Source organism: Cryptotermes secundus, unplaced genomic scaffold (assembly GCF_002891405.2).
Source record: "Cryptotermes secundus unplaced genomic scaffold, Csec_1.0 scaffold244, whole genome shotgun sequence".
NCBI classification, from domain to species: Eukaryota; Metazoa; Arthropoda; class Insecta; order Blattodea; family Kalotermitidae; genus Cryptotermes; species Cryptotermes secundus.
This window is the reverse complement of record NW_019737983.1, coordinates 122,912-143,155: the sequence shown is the minus strand read 5'-3', so window position 1 is coordinate 143,155 and position 20,244 is coordinate 122,912. Positions and strand designations below refer to the sequence as shown.

General features: G+C 42.0%; 1 protein-coding gene across 1 annotated transcript in view; it reads right to left on the bottom strand.

Annotated features, from left to right (window-relative positions):
- LOC111870577 overlaps nt 1-20,244 on the bottom strand; it is an 85,267-nt gene that overhangs the window by 4,734 nt on the left and 60,289 nt on the right. Inside the window, exons 2-5 of the mRNA XM_023862972.2 lie at nt 10,695-10,932; nt 9,932-10,209; nt 4,899-5,064; nt 3,842-4,075 (exon numbers count right to left, since the gene is read on the bottom strand). Coding sequence (XP_023718740.1) covers nt 3,842-4,075; nt 4,899-5,064; nt 9,932-10,209; nt 10,695-10,931 — 915 coding nt within the window. The 5' untranslated portion in view covers nt 10,932. The remainder of the gene's footprint in view (nt 1-3,841; nt 4,076-4,898; nt 5,065-9,931; nt 10,210-10,694; nt 10,933-20,244) is intronic.

The window sequence follows — 20,244 nt, the reverse complement described above, 5'->3', positions numbered from 1 at the left end:
TAACATCATGTTGTCCAGTGAAAATCAAGAAAGAAAGCAAAAAACAGGGTCTGCTTGCTGCTTGCTTTATGCTAGTTTCTTGCTTGGCCTATTCTTCAACCCTGAAAATGGAGGATACATGTTTTTTCCTTCAAAACAATGGTTGACTTTTGCTGAAACACAGCATTATATCCCAGAAGACAGAACTCTTCGTTCTTAACCTTAGCTCTAGATACAGGTGAGTGGACAGCTTATGCACTGCTGCCAGCTCAGGGAGAATCATATGCCCCACCAATATCCTATATGCATTCCTCTTCGCCCCCATTCGTGCTACATGCTCCTCCACATCGTCATCCTTGACTTGATCATTCTAATTACACTTGGAGAAGAGTACAAGTTATGAAGCTCATCATTATGTAGTTTTCTCCAACCTCCTGACACTTCATCTCTCTTCGGTCCAAATATTCTCCTCAACACCCTCTTCTCGAAAACCCTCAATCTATGTTCCTCCCTTAGTGTCAGAGACCAACTTTCATACCCATGGAGAACCACAGGCAGAACTATAGTTTTATATATTCTAATTTTTATGTTTTTAGACAGCAGATGAGAAGACAAATGGTCTGGACTGAATGGTAGCAAGCATTAACCAAGTTCAATCTCCTCTTAATTTCCTCCAGAAAAAGGTTTTAATTTGTTATTGTCGTTCCCAAATATCTGTACTGTGCCACATTTTCAAAACATGTTACCTGTCTTTATTTCGTGAGTTTTCCCTGCATTTTGGTGACAAGACAACATATGCTTAGTTTTCTTTGTGTTTACTTCTAGACCAACCTCGTTAATAGCGTCAATTAAAGGCCGTGTGTTTCTCTTTATGGTATCTATATTATCACCCAGCAGATCCACATCATCGGCATAGACCAACCGCTGAGGTTAGTTTTTATTGTAAAATTCCATCGATCCAATCTAGGATACAAATACGCCTGACGGATGTGTCCCATTTAATTTCAGTCCCACCTGGTTTTCCTAGATGTTCCTGTCATAGTCTAAAGCAAAGTTGAAATGGAGTGATGATAAAGCATCTTGTTTTAGACCATTCTGGATAGGGAAATTATCAACGGGATTTACTATACATTTCGTTTAAAGACGTTTTAATTGGCCTAACTAGTTTCATGGGCACCCCAAACTTTTACAAAATATTGTCCAATACTTCCATCCTAATTGAATCATGGGCTTTCTTGAAGCTTATGAATAGGTGGTCTCATTGTACCCCCATTTTTTCTCCAGCATCTGCGAATGCAAAAGATCTGATCCGTAGTTGATCTGTTACGTCGAAACCAACATTGATGATCCCCAATAATTTCATCTATGTATAGACTTAACCTGGAGAAATATTGGAAAGTAAAGACACAAGTCCCGTAAAAGTACAAGGGAAGTTTCTTTTTCATAAATGGCAGTGCTTGAATTATGAACCAAATGATAGGGCAGAGGGGGAAGAGGTCACCGGCTGTAGTCACGGTAACGACGTAATGATGTGTTCGGAGTGTGTGTGTGTGTGTGTGTTGTGTATATAAGATGGCCGTGTCGATTCAAAATCCCACCAAATGTGAGGTTCGTGCAGTAATTCGATTTCTTCACGCGAAAGGAGAAACTGCTGCTGAAATTCATCGCCAGCTTGTTTCTGTTAACGGTGAAGATGTTATGAACAGGCAAAATGTGGCAAAGTGGTGTCGTGAATTTGAATCGGGAAGAAGTGATGTTCATGATGAAATAAGGAGTGGAAGGCCATCCGTTGTCACTGATAAAATTATCCAGAAAAATTGATGAAAACATTCGTGCTCACAGGCGTTTAACCATCGGCGAACTTCATCAACAATGTCCAGAAGTATCAAGAACTGTTCTCCATGAAATTGTTACAAAAAGATCAGGCTATCGGAAACTGTGCGCCCGTTGGGTGCGGTGATAACATGGCTAAGAGAACAGGCGGGAGATTTCTACGACGCTGGAGTAAAAGAAGTCGTTCCCAGGTTTACTAAGTCCGTTGCAATCCATGGTGACTATGTTGAAAGGTAAATAAAGTTGTGTTGTAAAAGTACTACAAGTGAAAAAAATGCTTTGCAAATATTTTATGGACTTTGTTACCTAGTAACAGCCACTATTTAGAAAGTCTATATGCCACAATATTTTAATCTGATGCCGATGATCTCAACTCATTCAAACATAACACAAAAGTACTGCAACTCACCAGAATCTGGCTATCAAGCTGTTCATTGGTTTACATAAATTATATGGCAGTGGGTAAGAAGGGAACAGAAACAGAGAATTTGAAAAGAAACTGCAGTGATGCTCTTGAGTGTATTACCCTGGCATTTGTGTAGAGAGTGTATGGGAAACCACAAGAAACATTTGTCAGGACAGCTGTCGTCCAGACTGTAATCTCAACTGAGTATGCCCCAAATACATGTGCAGAGCACTGCAAATGTACCATGTGCTTGGTATCAAGACATATGAAGTATGAGTAATTAAGTTGTCTGTTTATATACTCATATCTGATTATTCGTAGTTTATTTAATCCTTATTGTATGTGTCACATAGCTTTGCTACTATATACTCTGGCTCAGCCTGCCCAGATGACACAGTTTAAATATAAATATCATTACTGCCAAATGTAAATCCACCTGCTGGTGCCATAGTAGCGGAAGATTGAAATCCAGCCCAGAATACTTAACAGTGCTGTGAGGCTGTATAGTGTAAAATGACTGAATGATAACGAATGTTGTATTAGGACGTTGAAGGAAGCAGTCATGGTATAACTTAAGATTCTGTAACATGCATAGCTGTTGCTATCCAACGATTGCAAGAAGGAACATTCTTTGCTTGGTAACAGCTGATAAACATGTCAGTACTACCTCAGCTGTTCCTATGCAACTACTTGGTAAACAGGTTCCTGTGGCATTGATCATGCACCCCACAGTAGAAGTACCATTTCTATGCAATGGTGAGGTATAAACTCACCTCTGTAACAATAGAGAAATTGTTACAATATGGTGTTTTGTGTTTGGGCTGCCCCAAGGCTATATAATGAGAGAATTTAGGCAGTTTAAGATGATAGAGAAGAGATGGCAACGAGATAGTTGGCAGATAATTGGATGGAGAGTTCTGGAGTTGGCAGTTGGTAGATGATGGAAGAATCACGAGCATTCAGGTGAGAGTTGAAAGTGTGGCAGTGAAGAGAAGTCTTTATGTGTGCTGTAGCATGGTGATATCTTGGAGTGCGCGGTTATATTGAAACTGTTATAGTTCCTGTGTTAAAATCCATTACCAGGAAACGACTAGTGGAGAGTGAGAGTGTAACAGACTGAGGACACTGTTGTGTTTGTAATGGTGAACTGTAAAGTGTGTAGATCAGCAGTAGTGCTGTAATTACCTGTAGTTCTGAGTGTTGTGTATAAGGTGTCAGTAAATCCAATCATCCAATGCATACCCAGTCTAAAAGTCACCCCTACATTTGACAGTACTATCCCAGCATGTCCTCAAGGAACTGAGAAAAGCCATGAAAAAAAAAACCTCAGTCAGAAGACAGTTAGTGTCATGGCTGAGTCATACCATGCACCTCCCACAAACAATTCAGAGGGATTACTGCTTCAGCCAAGTTGTTCCATAAGGGTGTGTATTGAATCAACATGTGCTTACATGAAGTGGTATATAATGCCATCTGGTCTGTTGAAAGTCAACCTTGAAGACCCTGAAGATGGAGGCAATATGTTCCTCAGAAACGTTGGTTGATTTTCATGCCTTTTTATCCCAAAAGATAGTATACTTCATAACCACTACTGTGAGAACCTCAAATCCTACATTTACTTACCTGATTGTAGTTGAAATGGATAGGTTTTACGCAGACAGCCATCCTGTCTGGAATGCCTGCAGAGGCATTTCTGAGGTCAGGGTCCCAGTCTGCGTTGCGAACTAGCAGGTGGTTGGCTGGTGGAAGTCGCAGTCGACTGACAATGGATACACTGTGTGGTGCAGAGAGATTCTGTTGTAAGGGACACAGGATGAAGCATGCACTGTACTTGAGGTTCCAGTTCTCCCTTATAACCTGAAAGAGAAGTGTCAGATAAGGGACCAGGTCCTCAGATAATGTATTTTTTGTTTTATGAAGTACAACCAGAGAGAAAATGCATTCCCAGTTACTGCGAAACTTCTGTTGGTTTCACTCAGACTCGTTGGATTTTTTTCAATTGACCTAATCCTTCTGGCCGCACTATGGCCCTGGGGTTCACCAGGAATTAAATAAATAATTTTGCTGGGGAGTAAAGCACATAAGGCTGACAACCTTACTGCCATTTTTGAGCCAATTTTCTAGATAATGTGGGACCCTCAATGTCTCACAACCCTATGGACCTTCATGGCCTGTTACAGGGATAGCTTTACTTATGTATGCATACAGTGACTACTGTCTTGTGTTACCTTTACCAACATGTTAAGTTCTTTGAAGAATCATTTTTGACTTGTGACTACCAACCAGATTAGATACTTTGTATCAAGTCAATACATCTGAACTTAATTTCACATACATACATACATACACATACTTACAAATTTCAGTGATCAATGAAAAGTACAGAATACAGCATGGTAAAAGAAAATGTGTCATTATTGAATTCTTAGCTCTCTGTTGATTGCAATGACATATTGAAGAGGATGTTTAGCAAGTTACAAGGGTGCAGGGATTTTCATTTGCATAGGTGGTCATTTTTTTCTGTGGCTAACATGAAAATGTTAAAATATGTACAGAACCATAGCAATCATGAGGAAATGGTTGGTCACATAAATTAATACGATTTTACTGTTCCCATAAAAATGCAGAAAATTTTGGCAAGTGGCAACCAGCATTACACATTTTACTATGTATAACTAACCTTGACTTTGGCTGCAAGAGACACAGAATGTGTGGTGCTAGTGGTGTTTCCATACCACAGCCTGCACCACACGCGTTCAGGACCTCGTGTCTTAGTGGCCCCCACAATACGTATGCTGCGTTCCTCACGCTGGTCATAGAAGGCAGAAAACACAAAGAACTTGAACCTGAAAAATATATCAGCTATGTTACTACTATTGCAGGCACAATTGACACTTCAAATATATGAACAGATTTCCACTGTAGGTAATATGAGAACAGTGCTGGTACTTTGCATAAAGAAGTGGGATCCCAAAAGTTTCCTTTTTGTCCCCAGTATATGTCTTTCATTATATGTTATATCAGTTGCGGTATTTTGAGCAGTTATGACTTTTAATATTGTGACATATGTTTCTGGATAATAACTTTATTCATTTCAGCATTAATATATTTAAAAATGCTGAGGAGATGACCCACTGTGGATATCTTAAGTCCACGAAGAAAATAACAATTGATTTTTACATTCTAGATGTATGTTATTTTAGCTTTGTTTATCTTCACATAACCAAGACATGTTTCATTATTTACTTTTTTTCGTGCAGTGCTTTCTCTCCCATCTTATACAATATAAGGCAGGAGGTCACTAGTCTTCCTTTGCTTCATTTGGTTATGTAAGATTTTGCAGATATTTTAGTATTTTCATTAGAGGGTAGGTAAGGTTATGTTTGCCTCGCCTATTCAACTTAATATGCTTTGTGAGTAGTTAAAAGTTATTCAGCTGATGAGGGAATTCTCTGCTTTTATGGAAATCAAAGGTTTGTCGCCATGTTCATAAAAGCCAACATGGGACACAATCCTGAGTCCAATCTGGATATCATAATCCTGTAGAATCAGTTTTGAATTTATCCTCCTCTCTGTGTCTAATTCTCACTAATGGTCTCTTTAACCACAATGTATGCAACTGAGTTGTAAAACACATTCAAATTTCCTCCAGCCTTAGCAAGGGTTGAAATGGCTTTTCAGAAGTAAGTGCTGTAGATTGTGCTGTGAATGTTCAACATTAACAGAGAACCCAAAGGCTTCGACCAATGAAAATCATAAAAGAAATTGTTACAGTGTAGGTTGGGAAAGTTGTTTCTATATACATTCATTTTATTTTTCTTCGAGTAATCCATAACAGTGATCACCTAGGATATAGAACATGTCCACACACACACACATATATATATAGACAATTACAATGTGTAAAGCCACTAGTGGTAGCTTCATTAGAAAAAGAACTGCTCTGGAACTAAGTAAAGATAAGTTCGAAGTAGACTGCTAGAAGACTCAATCTACAAGTGCCTGCACCCATTTCCAGCCCTCAAATCGAATAACAATCTAAATGTGTGATGTTAATTTCCAGTAAAGTGGTCAGGACATGAGGCTGACCACTCACCTCCAGCTAGCACTGATGTCAAGCAAATGTGGAACTATACATCCACTCCCCCATATACCGTCATGGCATAGTGCTTAATTAATTAAGCACGGGGACAAAGTATCTTTTACTTTTCAGTCGTAAAAGAATAGCATGGACATTTTTAAAAGTACACAGTTTAGGTAGAAACCAGTGATCAAGACATACCAAAGTTTGTGGAAATCAGTCAGCAGTTTAAATAATTATCTGGGGATACAAATGTACACATATTATTCATAAAACTACCCTCCTCGCATTTCTAATGTCAACGAACTTTTAATGTGAAATGTCTAAAAATTCAGGCATAGAATTTTGTGCCCATGAATTGTGCAGGATCAGAAATTATGTAATTGTTTCATACAGTTGGAATGGTGGAGCGTTACATTAGTCCCACTTTATTTTATTCAGTCATTTGTGCTTGTCTTCAAATTAATTGTGCGGAAGAGCACTTCCACAATATTTGTAGTTTGGAAGGATATGTAATTATATTTTTTGGTACTCCCTGTGGACATTATATTAAAGCAGGCCACAAAATATAAATTTCCCTACAGGTAGGCAATTGTCAATGGGACTTCTACCCTGGTGTGATTGACGACATTGTAACATTCATTTTTAGTTTTTTTGCAGTGGTAATGAACTGATGTTTGTTGTGTTGTATAACCAGTAGTTGCAAACAGTTAATGATAAAAGACGTGAGATTAATTGCATTAAATAAGAAAATTCACTTATTATAAAACAACTAAAATGATTTGTTAATGAATTTGTGTCGTTTAAATGAACACGAATGTACATGGGTAGTTTGCTTGGCTCATTTGAGCTGTCAGATTTTCATGTCTCTCTTCTAAGGAAAGAATGACACAATAGCGGTTCATTAAAAAATAATGTTTAGGAATGAATTTAAATGTAACTTGGATGGATTTGTGCTGAACAGGCACGAACCATTCATTGTACAGGCAGATTATCTGACAGCCTGTTGCAAATCGTTAATTTTCTGCCGAAAAGTTCGTAAAATGCAGCAAACAGAATACAGAGTGGTTCTGTTGAACTAATTTACAGATGCTGCGTCGAGGTGACAGTTTGTGAACATTTGTAAGTTAATTACGAGTATTTAGTCAACCTGAGAATTCTGAGGTGATCTTTTGGAACCGATTTGAACGCCAGACAAACCCATGCTCAGCAGGAGAATTAAAGGTTAGTGTGCTTATATTCTTATTTTCTGTAAAGTATTTATGACAGGCCTGCATACATTTTCTTTACATCTCCGACTCACCTCCAGAAACTGAGAGTCAGGATTAAAAAAAAGTACCTCGTTGAGAAATCCGCTCGTTTTTATAAAATAGATGATTATCGCATTAACACATAATAGCCAGTTTCTTTCATGCTATGGGAAATGTGATGATTGTAGAATGTGGGAGAGGAATGGCGAAAGGTTGGACAATTAAAAGGAATGTGGTGAGAAAGGAGGGAAAGTGTTAAAGATGTAGAGAAACAGAAGAAGAACTGGGGTGAGGGAACTTTTTAATGTGAAGGAATGGCGATTGGGCTGACAAATAAAATGAACGGAAAAACAATAAGGGAGAGAGGAGGAAAGGAAGTAAAGATGCTAAAGGGTTAAAGTAAATGGAGAAATCAGTTATTCTATCTCATTTGTGTCGCGTCATGCGGTAGTAGTAATATAAACGGAAAGAAAATTGTAAGCGCCACCAATAAAATTTTGGGCTCCTTGACGTCCTGGCATCCGGGATTTGTGCAGGCCTGGTTTATGATACTGATCTTGCTGAGAATCTAGAATACTCTGATTTCACTATTTAGGCCTATTTTATTCTCTTACGTCCAAATAAGTATCTCATGGTGCAGTGGATATTTCTACAGATGTGTAAAAGTAAACGTTTGTCCTTGGACCAAGGCATCACACCTGGAGGTGAGTTAAGAATCCGCGGGGCCCTACATCAATATTCAGCCTAGGGCCTCAGGGCGCTGATAAATGTCGTGTCGGTGTGTGTTAGACGCTTTATTATTTATTAGAACCAATGAAGACAGCGGAAAACACATTTTTGTTGTACCTGAAAGCCCTAGGGGCCCTCCACCCTCTCATGCTAGACAAGTTGTGTGGTCGCCTTGAGCGGGGACCCATAAGCCGTTGGTCCCTAGGCCATAGCCTACTTCGCTTATGCCTTCATCCGCTCCTAATCGCAACATGACGGTGTACGGGGGGTGTGAAAGGAAATGTCCACTTATTCTTGACCTAAGAATGAGATTTAAATCGAACCAAACCACAGAGCCTAAATAAAATCTTCTCGGGCTATCAGGCGTGTCTACTGGCTAAAAATTACTGATGTTTCAGGGACCCATCTCTGTCAGACCTTAGCAATGTGAACAGAGATGGTGCCTGAAACGTCGGTAATTGTAACCAATTAGCAAGGCTGATAACGCAGGAAGATTGTATTAATATTAGCCGCTGTGAAAGCTTCAGATCTTGTGCCATAAAAATAATTACAGAGTTCTTATGAATGCCAGAAAGCTTCTATTTCAAAATCAGGAGAACTGCGCCCATGTCAGCTTCATAAACTGAAACAAGGAAAAATACAGGCTCTGAAAATAAATTCACGGATACGACAGTTGCGTGCGTCAGAGCCAATCATATGAATTCCACAAGGAATAGGAACTTCCCTTATCTAAACCATTTCACTGTCATCTGAATAGGGCCAGCTTCATGTAACGGAACCTTTGGTTATACCTAAAGACGGCGACAGATGGAACCTTCGAAACTTCGTATTTCCTTTTTACCAAAACCAGGGCTGCGCACAGGATGGTTCACCAACTGGTTTTATGCGGCCCGCAGGAATATACAGGGTGATTCATATAGAACCGGCCCGACGAAATGAGCTGTAATATAAAATATACCATACAGATATTAAAGTAATTTACACATATCTTATCTTGGATTGTGTGCCGTGATCAGAGCAGGTGTTGAAAGTGTCAGCCGTTTTCAAGTAGGCACTAGAAACACTCGCTGTTCAACAGTGAACTCCATGACTGTCGCCTGCGCACTGCAGACACGTTTCGGCATTGTCCTTGACCTTGCAGCATAAGGGCTGCTACTTGCCGGATCATGCGCACACCATTCGACTCAGCACGGCCCACGGATTATTATGTCGTAATTGTGAGCGGTTATATGCATCACCTGCGGAATTATTAGGAAATTCATCGGGCCGGTTCTATAAAATTCACCCTGTACTTCCATTCCCCAAAATATCTCTTAGCGCTTACACACACAAAAAAGACAATATAGTATATTTACCAGAAATTCGACTGTTAAGGAGAAACTTGTGTTTACACTGCAGGAAAGCTTTTGTGTGACCGAATTACCTAATTATAATATTCGTGGTGTCACGCCCCACGCAGGCGACAGACAATTCCCACTACTACGATGCGTCCTTCATGTCCTGAAAGACAGTATATGTATACAGTCATGGCGACCTCAACTAATTTCGCACGATGAACTCTGAGATAATTCCTAATTGTGATCCCGGAAAAGGAAGTTACGGTGTAACAGCTTCGTATTCGAGAGGTCTGTCGGAATCTCGACCACGTTTTACCTTGTGCCTGAAACTATCTGCCAAACCCCATCTTTGGCAGTGATGTTGTGTCCAGGCAGTCTGGACTCTACTCCCGCGGGAACTCCGCCTTTTGCTGCGATGTTCGCTTCTTGCATTGCCCTCAGGTTATCTGACGGATCGCTTCCCGCACGCCCGGCAGGTAGCATGCGGGCCCCGGCGTGATTGACGCCTTCAATGAGGCCTCCATGGTCCTCGCGTACGAATACGCCGAAATTGTAATCGAACCCGGCTCCGCGGTACACCAGATAGTCTTCCCCCTGAAACAGGATACAGAGTCACTGGACGGCAGTGATCTTCATAGTCAGTTGATGTTCAAGGAAGCCGTGAGAATTTTCTCACTGCGACGAGTATGAAGAGGAGGAATGTGACGTCGTGTAGTTTCGTAAATAGCTATCTACCAAACTACACGGTGTCACGTTCCAGAAAACAGTAGGCCTAATTGGCACTGTTTTGTCTCAGGAGCAAATGAATCTTACATATAAATTTTACTAACCAAGTGTCGTGTTGTTTTACTGCGGTGCAAGCATACACATAGTTAGTGCTGTCACATAAATGGTTATATTTGGTCTAAAACTTCTTTGAGATTACGTCATCATCAGATAGTGGCGTAGCTTCTGTTTTAAACTTACGACCGGCACCAAAATCGGCACACCAGAGATGTCCTTGAACACGCAGGCCCTATCGCCCGCAACACTGCTTGCCCTCAGAGATGTCTGCGGTGAAGAAACACGGCTGAACTTGCCTGGAGGATAGACTGTGCATCCTCGTAGTCGGGCTTGTCCCCTCGGCGGCGCCCCCCGTTTCGCAACAGCACTCCGGCACCTCGCCCTCTCTCGTCGATGAGGAAGATCTCCGTAAGCACGATGACTCCGAACACCGCGAAGAACATGACCACGATGAAGAAGCTGAGGTTGGCGCGCTCTCGCAGCACGCGAGATCTCTGGCCGGAGAGCTTCTTGCTGCTCCGAGACTTGAACATCCTGTAGAGTGTAAGAGGCTAAAGTTGACGGCGGTCAAGCGGATCGTGCTGAATTTGGGGTTCTCACAACGGGAACTATGAAGTATACCATTTCTGGACGTGGCGCCGTGTAGTACGGCAGAAATTCATGGACGTTTCGATGGAACAAACTACCTTCATCTTCAAGGACGAAGATATGCTAAACAAGCAGAACTCTGCTTACTGCTTGCTTCTTTCGGTTGCCATGGGCGCCGGTAAGGAGGATCAAGATTGGATTGAAAATTAAAGGAGTTTTGAAAAGAAGGGAAAGTGCCAAATAATAATAACAACTAAAAGAAATTAAATGTATTATTCTTCTACGCTGAATGCTATAGGCCCAAGGGTATAGGGTGATCATTAAATGTAGTTTTAAACGGCTTAAACATAAGTTTGCAAACAAATTTTCTAGCTCCCTCCCTCTTGGAAAAGAAAAATTCTCTTGGTATCCATGTTTGTTGTTTAGCATATGTTCAGCCTTGAAGATGGAAGCACTGCGTTCCTCAGAAAACTCAGCGAACTTCTACCGGACTTCACGGCGTCACATCCAAGAAGAGAGTTCTCTTTAAGCCTAAGACTGTCGAAGTTACTGAATAGCCTTTATTCAATAGACTAAGTAGGATGCTGTGTAATTAGCTGGGCAAGTCTGCCTAATGAAGCCTTCTGTAACTTTATATAGGCTAAACCAACTAACATCATGGAACTGAGCCCTTCTTTGGAAACCATTAGTCGGTTAGCCACTCAAGAATTTCGCAAAATGATATGGAACCCGAAGGTTCGTTACCGTGTTCACAAGAGACCTCCACTGATCCCTATCCTGATCCAGGTCAATCCAATCCACACCACCCCTTCCCATCCCTCTAAGATCCATTTTAATATTATCCCCCACATACGTCTCAGTCTTTCTAGTGATCTCCTTCCTTCTGTCTTAATAGTATGCAACATCAACACGGAGCAGTCAGTACACATATCACAAGAAAATCAAATATACATCACTCCAAATAAACAACCTGTTTGGTGACATACAGATTAACGAGCATAAGCTCAACAAGACGACAGTAAGGTCAAGACCACACGACCTAACGTACACAGTGTGTCCAGGTTCTGTTAGAGCTGTGTTCATTAAAAAAAATATAAGACGTGAATTATTTTCAAAATTTCACTCTCTTTATTCAAAATAGTCTCCTTCTGAATCAATACAGGGGAAACCGAAGTACTCGGAGGAAACCTGCCCCAGCGCCACTTTGTCCACCACAAATCCCATTTAACCAGACCCGTGATCGAACCCGGGCCGCCTCGGTGGGACGCCAGCGACTAACCGCTTAAGCTATGGCGCGGCCAACATACGATATATGTGGAAGTTGATATATAGCTGCAAGCGTTCTTAACATTGACATTGTATGGAGGTGAGTAGCCAACTTCACCCTCTCATGGAAAGAGCCCTGCTTTCCTATTGGATAAGGGGTTGGGGTTCTTCGGCCGGGAATCTAACCCTGATCCCTAGGACGTCCAGCCCGTAGCTTAGTCACTACACTGACTTAGCTATCTCGACTCTAGCATACGAGTATATAATATATGCGTAAAAAAGATAAAGTTATCCCTATAACAGGCCATGGAGGCCCATAGGGTTGTGATACGTCGAGGCTGACACGTTTTCTAGAAAATCGGCTCACAGATAGCGGTGAGGTTGTCAGCCTTACGCGCCGGTCGCCCTTTACCCCCAAGAAGATTCCTGATACTCATTTCTAATAGAGGCTGATTCGACCCCAGGGCCGTAATGCGGCTGGAAGGATTAGTTCAATTGAAAATCCAATGACCTCATCCGGAATCGAACCCGCGACCTTCCGGCTTGGAGCATAGTGCTTGAAATATATAGTGTATATCAAGATTATGAATACAAGTGGTATGAAAGCATAGATACTTAACACTGACAGGCTATTAATATGGGCAAACCGGACGTTTCGACTGCATAATCGTCAAGACAGAATGTGAGCCCCAGTAAGACGGACGGACCTACTGACTGGTCATCTGTCAGTCGTGTCCCGATTTGTGTCTGGATCTTCCCGTAGAAAAGATGCTGTATACTGGAAAGCACGATTGTACAAGTGTTATCTGTGGAAACCGTCGCTATAAATGGAGGGTGTTAAATCGTGTCATGGCAGCTTCAGCAGGCTTTCGTGTAGTATTAATTAAATAATCGAACTAGAGGAAGTGTGAAAGGAGTTGTGATATGGAAGTAAAGAGCATCTGAAAACGCTGTCCACGTGAGGCAGGGCTTGTGCGAGTTAACGACAAATTTGAATGAAATCTCGTTATGAAATTCATGCAAATACTTAGCTTTACCGTTCGATTGATTTCCCACAAATACACGAAAATGCTGTTGACGCCAGCAACAGTTCCCTTATAGCTATGCAGCTGGCCACACAGCTGTATAGACACACAGTAGCCTTCAGACCGTAGCCGCCCAAATTGTCTGCTAGAAAATGGTTAGAGCTTTGCAACGAGAGATCTTTCGAGCAATAAGTTTCTGGCTAAATACCTGACTAAGTATATTAAATGGCCGCGCCATAGCTCAAGCGGTTAGTCGCTGGATTCCCATCGCGGTGGCCCGGGTTCGATCCTGGGTCTGGTCAAGTGGGATTTGTGGTAGATAAAGTGGCGCTGGTGCAGGTTTTCTCCGAGTACTTCGGTTTCCCTTGCCAATCTTCATTCCACCAATTGCTCCACAATCACCCTCACCTATCATCTGGGGCTGGTACAATAGGCCAGAAGTGTCCGCAGTACAAGGGACTTAGTCCCACCCCACTAGCAATAAAAAGAAAGTACATTAAATCAAATGATAGGATAATTAGGGAATGATAAATTGGAAAGGATGTAAATGGTAGCGGTATGGCACAATTGGAGTACCGTACCAACATTTACGTAGAGAAACTGAAGAAAATCATGAAGAACCTCTGTCATCATAGTCGGTTTCCCGCCCGGTATTCGAACGGGACGCCTCCCGAATAAGTCAGAAGTTTTATCGTCTTGCCAGTTTGCTTAATCAGAAGGTAAGGTTAGAACTGAGGAGAGCCAGCAAGTTCCTCCGAAACGTTGGTGCCTCTCTGGTCGGTTGGGTAAATTGCAGCTTGGCCTCGCTAGCACAGTCTTGGTTTCGTGTCCCGTTGGCACCCATTACGATATATTTGTTCTTTCCAGATTTTTGCGTGTTTTGAAATAGGACCTTCTCTTCGACGAGAGGAGGGGTCTGACTATTACTGGTCACCCCGCCTTGACTGGGGGAATGACTGACTCTGAATAAACCAAATTTGCAGACTCAACTCGCTGAAGAAGGCGAGTCTCAGTGCCTGTCTGTCAAACTACATGGCATCACATCCCAAATGCTCACAACTGAGAGCAAATTACAGCTCGCGGCTTTCAACAAATGCAAAACAAGATGGCTGTCACGGCCGTGAACTAACGTCAGCTACTGTTAAGACATTTTGCAGGAGGACCTGAGAAGCACCTAAAACCTCAATCCAGAGACTCTGTGTCCGGCCGGCAGGGATTTCCTGCGGCCAGCTGTTGAGTACGGGGCGACACGTCGTAGGGTACTCGTTGAGGCACTTTATTACAAGCCGGAAGGTCGCGGGTTCGATTCTCCATGAGGTCATTAGTTTTTTCAATTGACCTAATCCTTCCAGCCCCTCTATGGCCCTGGGGTCGACTCAGCCTCTAACAGAAACGAGTATCAGGAATCTTTCTGGGGGGGTAAAGGGCGGCCGGTGCGTAAGTCTGATGACCTCACCGCCATCTGTGAGCCGGTTGTCTAGAAAATGTGGGATCCTCAACGTCTCACAACCCTATGGGCTTCCACGGCCTGTTACAGGGATGACGTTACGTATTTCAATTTAGAACAAAGGATACAAGGAATTCATGCAGAATTTTGAAAAAGAAACCAGATGTAAGACGTAGAAAGAATGAGAAAGTAGCAGAGAAGGGTTGCGAAGACCAGAGAGGTGGAACAGGTTACTAAGTGCGGTTAAAACATGCAGAATGAATCGCCTCCATTATGTATGGGTTGCGGCAGTACAGTGAATGTAATCTATTTTGTAGCTCGTAACATGGAATGCGTTTATATTTCGCGAGGCCTTCGGAACGCTATAGTTTAAGTGCAGCTATTAATGGCTCATCGTAATTTCGAAAACAATTACATGCTCCTCACAAGAGAATTCGACACGAGTCCAGTATGCATTAGCCATGACCTTCAACAGTACGGCACACGTTATCTCGGTTGCATTTACTTTTCGCTTGATGAAGAAACAAAATGAATCTCTTAGCCTTTCATTCTGTTAAAGTGAGTAGTACATATAGTAACCTCCTCCTCTTTGGCATTACAACCCTGGATGGGCCTTAGCCTCGTCTAGCGGCTCTCACCTTCCATTAACTAGATCTTACTCCTGTAGTTTCCTAATTCACTCTTCTGCCATTTTACTTATAGCCATTTCTCGCCTGGTCGCTTGTCGATCCGTCCGATTTCCTCTCTTTCAGTTCTCATAACAGTATTTTTATGAGGTTGGGTCGTTAGCCTCACGCTCAAACTCCAACGTGGAAGACCAGGTGAATTTCTGTCGGGGTTTTCTTTCCCTGGCACTCAGGGCCTCCATGGCCTGTTAGAGGGATACCTTTACCTTCTTCTACTGTAAGAGAGGAATTCATCACTGTCTTAATTATTTCGTCCACTGTTTCTTGTGCCGAACGTGCCTGTTAAGGGTATGCTGCATGCTTTTCCGCACTCCCCATACGTAGGCTCACTAGATGAACTTTTTGGCAAAAGCAAGGAACGGTCCGAGCTTGGAGGCTAGATTCTATCTAATACAAAACTAGTTGCAAGAATCAGTCTTGTTCAGCCTCCCACCCTCCGCCCCTCCGTTATGTCACTTCATTATTCATGTGAACTGGAAAGCATGTGGGCAGAATGGCCTTCAGGGGTGAATAATGAAATTGGCTCAACAAATTGCAGCTAAATTATTCAATTGGGTCTTCGCGTGCTGGACCGCCGGGAAATCAGATAACATGAGATGGGAAGCAAATACCGCTGTATTGATTTTGCCCATTTCTTCCCTCGACTTACTCTTTTTAATCACTACTGACCTCTAAGTAAAAAGGTAAAGTTGTCTTTGTTCTTAATTAATTGAATACCACGCCATGAAGACATATGGGGAAGTGGAGGTATAGCTCCACAACTCTTGATCTCGGCACTAGATAGANTTCATACAAGTATATTAGCAAGCAAAACTGGTGTGCAGACGATCAAACGATTGAATCGTAGCAAAGTCATGTTTTATTTCATTGCTTATAATTGTACATGTATATATGTGAGATTATTGTTGGTATTATTATTATTATTATTATTATTATTATTATTGGCGTTCCAAGGCTAAGGAACCTGTTGCATCTCCAGCTCATCTCTCTATCTTTCACCTGTTCGTCCCAGTCCTCTTCTTCCGTGGGGCCTTTTTTCTTAACAGATTTCTTAATTCTCTTGCGCTGTATATGCCCTACACATGCTCGCCATCTTTCTCTCTGTTCTGTCTAACATTTCATTAAAAAGATCTGAGCTGTCAGATGTGTTGAAGCTTATAGAACAAAGATGTCACTTACTGGCTTTGAGGCTCCCACAGCGGTGGCTATGAAGATTAAATGGTATCTTCGTTGTAACGCCGTGCAAGGCCCAGAGAGATTAACTTGCCGCCGGCTTCTGCTTGTTTCATGCTTTGCTTACTCTTTGACCCTGAAGATGGAGGCGATATGTTCCGCCGAAACTTGGGGTCCCCTCCGTATTACACACCCAAGAAAGAATCCAACAAATTTGTCACCAGCTTCTGTTGTTTTGCCTGTCTTATTCTTAGACTCTGAAGATGGAGGTGAAGTTATCACTTTTGACTCTCACGGCGTTGCTTCATCTGTTTCTAGATCTTAAATTGTATTAATTTCTCCTGTAATAATTCGTAAGTTTCGTATGGGCTATAATAAACCACTGGTGTGCGAGTAGGTATGTGGTTCAGCGCATGTGCTAGGCCCCGCCTTTGCGGAGTGATTCAGAGAAATGTTAACACTTACATGGATATTTCTGTTAAGAAGATGTGAATCCTAAATAAACATTTGAAGCAGGGATGGAAATAGCTCTTCAGAACTAGACAGAGGCCTTGCATTAGTAGAAGACCCTGGGGAGTGACCAAAATGTGGTACGAAATATATTATTATAATGCAGATCAGGAATTCCTTCCTACTTGTATCATTGTTGGGAACGATAGATACGATGTCTTCAGGTACCATAAATAGCTTCATTAGAAGAATAATCTGCCGCAGCTAAGTTGACGAAGCCTTTTCGGATACACTCACATTTGCAATGGCAGAAAAGCTGACTGTGGAGGAAAGAGGACAGCTTGTGGCCTGAATGGAGGATTGTATTACTCACTGTTTGCATAATAATAATAATACATCTTCGCCAGGTATAATTAGAATGATCAAGTCAAGGAGGACACAACTCGTAACTACAAGTAATTATAACGCTATCACTAATCTCCACTATTTACAAATCACTGAAGCGCACGCTAAGTCTCCTCAGTCTGCTTTCACTCGTCGTTTCCTGGTAACGGATGTTAACAATGGAGATTCTTGAGTTTCTGCGCTCACGTCCTTTCTTCATAGACACCCATTCAGAACTGACTTGGTTGTCCCAGTTCTCTTCTTTATAACTCCTCTGCGCGGACCTCGTAGACAATACCCAATTTCCCCCGTTTCATCCGTAACAGTTGCCGCGGAACGTGTTTACCGAGCCGTTGCCTAGAAACGGGTCTGGTATATCCACCCATCTCACTTTCGATGCATAGCAACGGCTCTACATGCTACATTAATAAAAAAGTTTATAAATTAGTCTGTATCTCAGTGTTGACATGTTTAATCATTATGTAGGTATATATGCTTAGGCATTGGCATGACATAATCTCGTGACTACGTTGGGATAAAAACATTTTTGGAACAGTCTATACTTCTGTTATACGACAGTGTAAGTAAAGTGACCTAGAATCCGATATTCTGTCAGAAACTGGTTATCGATTATGAAAGTGAAAAATTATCAGTCACACAAAAGATACCGCGTGTTCCAAAAACTGCTGTTGCGTATCTGAACCATCTTTGCGGGCAAGCCATCATCATAGAGTGACGCAGATCATTACATAACCATTAGAAACTTCTGGATTCTGTTGTTAACACATGATGGGAAACAAAATCGCCATATCGAATATCTCGTCGAATGCACTGGGCACTTCTTCCGTGAGGTTTCCTGCTCAAGGTGTGACGTACCCTGGAAGATATTTTTGACAATGTTTACACCTCTCGTCTGTTTATCTGAACTAATTTCAACATACACGCTCAAAGAACGTGATGTGAAAATGTTATGAAATACATGAAACTACAGGATGAATCGTATAGAACCGGCCCGATGAATTTGCTAATAATTCCGCAGGTGATGCATATAACCGCTCACAATTACGACATAATAATCCGTGGGCCGTGCTGAGTCGAATGGTGTGCGCATGATCCGGCAAGTGGCAGCCCTTATGCTGCAAGGTCAAGGAAAATCCCGAAACGTGTCTGCAGTGCTCAGGCGACAGTCATGGAGTACACTGTTGAACAGCGAGTGCTTCTAATGCCTACTTGAAAACGGCGGACACTTTCAACACCTGCTCTGATCACGGCACACAATCCAAGATAAGATATGTGTAAATTACTTTAATATCTGTATGGTATATTTTATATTACACCTCACTTCGTCGGGCCGGTTCTATATGAATCACCCTGTATATTCCTGTTTGTTGTTCATCTTCGAAGGTATTTGGTATTGGAAGTCTACACTAAAGTCTGTCAGACAATGATAGCGTGACATGACGCTTGAAAGGCGGTATAGTGAAGTCAGAGTAGACGTTCATTGCTAGGCAACGACTCGGTAAATACATTCCCAATGCAATGAAAACGCAAGACACAATCGAGTAAATTCCTTTGCCATGCAACGGCGCTGTAAACACACCTTCCCAACAGTAGAGAAGCTGTGTTTCCTGTATTGACCGTGCGAAATAGTTATAAAGAAGACTTCAGTAGAGAAGAGTTAGTTGTGTTTCGAGACACCAGCCTGCCAGGATATGAGCTTGGGAGCAGAGGAATTGAGTCTAGTCTTCGGAACTGACAGTTGCAGAATAATGGCAAGAAAAGAAGACTTCATGTATGATTTGAAGTGACAGACTGATGAAATCCGTTGCCAGGATACGACTAGTGAAGACTGTGAACCCTAGTGTTTGTGTAACGGTTATCTGTAAAGTGTGTAGATCAGCGATAGCGCTGTATTGCCCGTAGTTCCAAGTTCTGTGTACAAGTACAAGGGGTCAGTACATCCAATCATCCAATCCAGAACTCGTCTTATATGTCACGCACAACCCCCTACACATGACAGTAGTTTTGGTTCGTATCGATGCATTAAGTTATAGACAGATCGCGAAGCTGTGTTGCTAGACGAAACGCTTGACATAAGAAGGAAGAAAACGATGGTTCCAGTACAGTACTTAATCGCATATGAAGTTCGAACCGAATTTTTATAAATGTCTTCATAGCCAGCAGACGTACAAAAACAACGTACATCACATAAAGTAGCCTGTAAGATTCATTAATGTAATGTAAGAGAGTCCTTGAGAATGTAAGATTTGAGGCTTTCACGGCGGTGACTAGGAAGAAAGCAGTCTTCTGGGATTTGGCACCGTGTATATGTGGTGTTAACCGACGTTTCGGAGGCTCCATCTTCAGGGTAGAAGAAAAAATATAAGAAATCTGCAAGCGAAGAGACCGTGAGAACCGGTAAAAGCAGTCGGTTAACACCACATATACACGGTGCCAAATCCCAGAAGACTGCTTTCTTCACAGTCCTTGAGAAGCTTACAGTTACTACAGTTACAGAGACTCCCAACTTTATGCGGAACCCAAGAGTTCATTAGCAAATTCACAAGCCGTGTATTAGTCCCTATTCTGAGCCAGTTGAAACCAGTCCGCTCTCTATTATCCTGTAGTATCTTCATATCTACGTCTAGCTTTACTTAGTGCCCTCTTCACTCCATATTTTCCTACCAAACCTTACACTCGTATGCATTTCTCACCCCTCCCGTGGGTATTGTATGATCTGGCCAGCTCATCCTCTGTGAGAGACCAAGTTTCACACCCACAGAAAAGGATAAGAAAAATCTTTTTATGTTTTAATACTTAAGTGTTG